At 47.2% G+C, this 5,472-nt stretch overlaps 1 protein-coding gene across 1 annotated transcript; it reads left to right on the top strand.

Annotated features, from left to right (window-relative positions):
• The first annotated feature begins 641 nt into the window (after positions 1 to 641).
• On the top strand, positions 642 to 3,984 carry gpr12 (G protein-coupled receptor 12). Its single transcript, XM_078403056.1, is given in 4 exon segments — positions 642 to 768; positions 1,508 to 1,819; positions 1,821 to 2,189; positions 2,191 to 3,984. Coding segments are annotated over 3 exon segments (972 nt in total). The 5' UTR covers positions 642 to 768; positions 1,508 to 1,531; the 3' UTR covers positions 2,506 to 3,984.
• The last annotated feature ends 1,488 nt before the right edge of the window (positions 3,985 to 5,472 follow it).

Here is a 5,472-nt window from a genome sequence, read left to right as displayed (position 1 = left end):
CACAATAATCGTGTGTAGGAAGGAACTGCAAATGCTGGTTTATACCAAAGATCGACACAAAGTGCTGGAGTAACTCAGCGGTCAGGCAGCATCTCTAGAGAAAAAGGATGGGTCACACACACACGCAATAATAGTGCAAAGACAAAACCAGCGACCCAACCAAGTCTATGTAGTTCAGAGCTTATTTAGAGTTTGTAGTGTTCTAATAGGTTGATGGCTGCAGGGAAGAAGCTGTTCCTGAACCTGGATGTCAGAGTTTTCAGGCTCTGAAAGCTTCTTCACGCTGGCGGGAGTGAAGTGAGAGTGTGGCCAGGGTGTTGTGGGTTAGTCTCTGCTGATGCTGGCAAAGGGGGGAGGGAAGGGAAGCTCCCGGCAGCACCTGGTGAGACAGGGACCCGGTGGAGGTCTCTTTAATGCGCCGCTTGTGTCTGGTTTGCTGCGAATGACGTGTGTGTGTGTGTGTGTGTGGACTGAGCACATCCCAGCCCAGCACAGCTCAGCTCACACAGCGATGCGCCCCGGCAGCGTCGCCAGCAGCAATCGGGGGCTGGACCCGGCTTCTGGTGTGTGTGTGTGTGTGTGTGTGTGTGTGTGTGCGACGTGTGGCGGGGGCGGCGGGACAGGGGAGGGGAGGGGGAGCCGTGAGTGAGACCCGGAGGGGACGAGAGGCTGGACAATAGCAATAGCAATAGCAATGGCAATGGCAATGCAGGGAGAGATGGTGCAGTGAGAAGGGAACTCATGGGGACAGTGCGACAGAGCTCCAAGGTAAGCCGCAGAGCATCTTTATTTTTCCAATGTGTGCATGTCTAGTGATTCATGTTGCAATCTTCTACTGAAGCAGTGCTAGATTGCCGGTGAGCGTGTGGAGGAACGCGAAGGTCGAGATTTGGGAGAGATGTATGGTCGATATTGGCGGGTGGCTGGTTTTATTTCATGTGTGTTTCAGTGGACCTTGATTGTACACTTCTCTCTCTCTCTCTCTCTCTCTCTCTCTCTCTCTCTCTCTCTCTCTCTCTCTCTCCCCCTCCCCCTCCTCCCCCTCTCTATCCCTCTCCTCTCTATCTCTCTCTATCCCTCTCTCTCCCCCTCTCCCTCTCCTCTCTATCTCTCTCTCCCCCCTCCCTCTCCTCTCTATCTCTCTCTCTCTTTTTCTCTCTCTCTCTCCCCCTCTCCCCTCCTCCCTCTCCTCTATCTCTCTCTCTCTCTCTCCCTCTCCCTCTCCTCTCTCCTCTATCTCTCTCTCTCTCTCCCCCTCTCCCCTCCTCTCTCTCTCTCTCTCTCTCTCTCTCTCTCTCTCTCTCTCTCTCTCTCTCTCTCACCCCCCTCCCTCTCCTCTCTCTCTCTCTCTCTCTCTCTCTCTCTCTCTCTCTCTCTCTCTCTCTCTCTCTCTCTCTCTCTCTCTCTCTCCCCTCCCTCTCCTCTCTATCACTCTTTCCATCTCCTCTCTATCTCTCTCTCCCTCTCCTCTCTATCTCTCTCTCCCTCTCCTCTCTCTCCCTGCCAGCGTTAGGCCAGACAGTGGGAGATCATGAACCCAGAGCTCCAGAACACGTCCCGTGAACATAGCCGCTGGTTGTCCCAGTCGCTGGACAATGGTTCTGCGCTGGTGCCGTTCCCGGACGGTGTCAACCCGTGGGACATCTTGCTCTGCACCTCGGGCACTGTCATCTCCTGCGAGAACGCCGTGGTGGTGGTGACCATCTTCCACAGCCCCAGCCTCCGAGCCCCTATGTTCGTGTTGATCGGCAGCCTGGCTGTGGCCGACCTCCTGGCCGGAGTAGGGCTGATAGCCCACTTCGCGTTCGCCTACCTGCTGCCCCTCGGAGGCGGTGAGGCTGGTGACCGTGGGGTTGGTGATGGCCTCTTTCTCCGCCTCCATCTGTAGCCTGCTGGCTATCACCATTGACCGCTACCTCTCTCTCTACTACGCGCTGACATACAACTCGGAAAGGACGGTGACTTTCACCTACGTGATGCTGGTGGTCCTGTGGGGTCTGTCCGCCTCCCTGGGCTTTCTGCCCGTCCTGGGCTGGAACTGCCTGAAGGACGAGTCCACCTGTAGCGTGGTCAAGCCCCTGACCAAGAAGAACGTGGCCGTGCTCTCCGTCTCCTTCCTGCTGATGTTCGCGATGATGCTCCAACTATACATCCAGATCTGCAAGATAGTCATGAGGCACGCCCACCAAGATCGCCCTCCAGCACCACTTCCTGGCCACATCTCACTACGTGACCACCAGGAAGGGGGTCTCCACCTTGGCCATCATACTGGGCACCTTCGCTGCCTGCTGGATGCCTTTCACCGTTTACTGTTTGGTGGCCGATTACACCTACCCGTCCATCTACACGTACGCCACCCTGCTACCAGCCACCTACAACTCCATCATCAACCCTGTCATCTACGCCTTCCGAAACCAGGAGATCCAGAAAGCTCTGTGGCTCGTCTGTTGTGGTTGCATCCCTCCCAACTTCTTACTACGAGTGCGCTCCCCCAGCGACGTATAATGAATTGTTAAATGGGTCCACTTAAAAGCAACTGTATATTTTCTCAGGCAGTTCCTCGTTGCTTTATTTCACCGTGATTTATTTCACTTCAAACTTCAACTCTTCTCGCTATTTATACGTTCAGGTTTATTCACCGGTGGCTTTTCCACGACCTGACCTACGAGAGGTACCAACATCGCCGTCTTTTTTTTTAAATCCCTCCCCTCTTCCCCTGCAATTTAAATCTACAAAAATATTATCGTGGCTAATAGTTTTTTTTGTGCGTTCTGTAAACAAATATTTTCTGGTGTTTAAATTATTTACAGATGGTCGCTTCCATTTCTAAACTCTTGAAACTATTTAAGTGATTTAATTTTCTATACATACAGCAATATCTTAATAAATCACTGCATATATTGCCAGGACTTTCAGCACTTTGGTGTTTCAATGTGAAAGATGTGTATTAATAATATAATTGGTTCCTGAGATAATGTGTTATACTTCCAATATACAAAAGTTAGAAAGAGAATATTATTATCTACTATTTTAAGAACAATATGCGTTAGTTTAATCTGTAAGCAGCAGAAGATAAACTGGTTGATTTTAATCTTTTTTTCTTGTTCGTTTGGATGTAGTTTTAAGAAACACTATTAGAATCATTAACTGAAATTATATGTGGGGCAGGGACAGGAGAGGAGAGAAGCACATTTTTAAATACAACCAACTAAAAATGACCTCCTCACTACCTTCGTTGATGCTCTCAATCACTGTACAGCTTTGAACCACATTCTCACTTTTCACTTCATAATCTGTGCTTTCTTCCAAATTCCTAAGCACCTGAGCTATGACAGAATATAGTTAGAATATTACAGCACAGGAACAGGCCCTTTGGCCCACAATGATGTCAAGTTAAACTGATCTCATCTCCCTGTACATGATCCATATGCCTCTATTCCCTACACTTCCATGTGCCTATCCAAAATCCTCTTAAATGGCACAATCATATCTGCCTCCACCACCACCCCAGGCAATGCATTCCAGGTCAATAGACAATAGACAATAGACAATAGGTGCAGGAGTAGGCCATTCAGCCCTTCGAGCCAGCACCGCCATTCAACGCGATCATGGCTGATCACTCTCAATCAGTACCCCGTTCCTGCCTTCTCCCCATACCCCCTCACTCCGCTATCCTTAAGAGCTCTATCCAGCTCTCTCTTGAAAGCATCCAACGAACTGGCCTCCACTGCCTTCTGAGGCAGAGAATTCCACACCTTCACCACCCTCTGACTGAAAAAGTTCTTCCTCATCTCCGTTCTAAATGGCCTACCCCTTATTCTTAAACTGTGGCCCCTTGTTCTGGACTCCCCCAACATTGGGAACGTTATCTGCCTCTAATGTGTCCAATCCCCTAATTATCTTATATGTTTCAATAAGATCCCCCCTCATCCTTCTAAATTCCAGTGTATACAAGCCCAATCGCTCCAGCCTTTCAACATACGACAGTCCCGCCATTCCGGGAATTAACCTAGTGAACCTACGCTGCACGCCCTCCATAGCAAGAATATCCTTCCTCAAATTTGGAGACCAAAACTGCACACAGTACTCCAGGTGCGGTCTCACCAGGGCCCGGTACAACTGTAGAAGGACCTCTTTGCTCCTATACTCAACTCCTCTTGTTACGAAGGCCAACATTCCATTGGCTTTCTTCACTGCCTGCTGTACCTGCATGCTTCCTTTCATTGACTGATGCACTAGGACACCCAGATCTCGTTGAACTCCCCCTCCTCCTAACTTGACACCATTCAGATAATAATCTGCCTTTCTATTCTTACTTCCAAAGTGAATAACCTCACACTTATCTACATTAAACTGCATCTGCCATGTCCCCGCTATTCTCTGTGTAAAAACACTTGCCCCACACATCTCCATTAAACTTTCCCCCTCTCACCTTATAGCTCTCTAGAGTTGGACCTTTCCACCCTGGGAAAAAGGTTCTAACTGTCTACCTTATTTACGCCTCTCAAATTTATACCCTGGAACCCAGCCGTGATAAAACATTATTCTTCAGTCTGAAGAAGGGTCCCAACCCGAAACGTCACGTATCCATTTCTTCCACAGATGCTGTCCGACCTGCTGAGTTCCTCCAGCACCTTTGTGTTCTACTCAAGATTCCAGCATCTGCAATTCCCTATGTCTTCATTATAAAACTTTTTTTTTAAATAACAAAGGCACTATGAATATTAAGTTGTCCGCTGTTTGAATCTGAACCCATTTTATGTTTTAACTCTATATTAACAAAATTACATTGAAATCAAAATCCTCCTGATTAAATTGAGAAAATAATTTCCTTAAAGAAAATACTGCCAGTAAAAGGGACTGCGCATCTCATGTGTAACATGATAAAATATTCGTTTAAATCCACGGAAATATTTATTATCATGTCACTTTGTTGCACTTTAGTTCACAGGCGTCAATGGTTCCTCATACAGAAACAGGTATTAGTCAATGGTGGTTCATGACCCATATCATTTATATAGATTTTCCATCATTGACCAACTGAACATTGCCAGCAACTATCTAATATGATAACAATCACCAGTAAATTACTTTTTATAGTCTGTAAAGTTTTGTCGTGCTAGGTCGTAAGTAATCTTTGTAAGTATATAAAACACTTAAGTAGAACATAGAACAATGCTGCACAAGAACAAACCCTTCACCCCACAATGTCTGTGCCCAACATGATGCCAAGACCATCACTTACCTGCCTGCACATAATCCATATCCCTCCATTCCCTGCATATCCACATGCCCAATAGAAATCTAATATAACAGCTAATACCCGGGTTGAAAGCAGATTCGCTGTTGTCTCTTTATAGCTGTCAAAATGCAACTGAACAATAAATGTAAGAGCACCGTGTTACTATGTGGAAATGTGTTTTTTAAATGTATTAATAGTGAAATGCACTTTATTTTAGCAAAAAAAGGCAC

Source organism: Rhinoraja longicauda, chromosome 7 (genome assembly GCF_053455715.1).
Source record: "Rhinoraja longicauda isolate Sanriku21f chromosome 7, sRhiLon1.1, whole genome shotgun sequence".
In the NCBI taxonomy this organism is placed as follows: Eukaryota; Metazoa; Chordata; class Chondrichthyes; order Rajiformes; family Arhynchobatidae; genus Rhinoraja; species Rhinoraja longicauda.
Note: the sequence above shows the minus strand (reverse complement) of the source record. Positions and strands in the feature narration are given on the sequence as shown.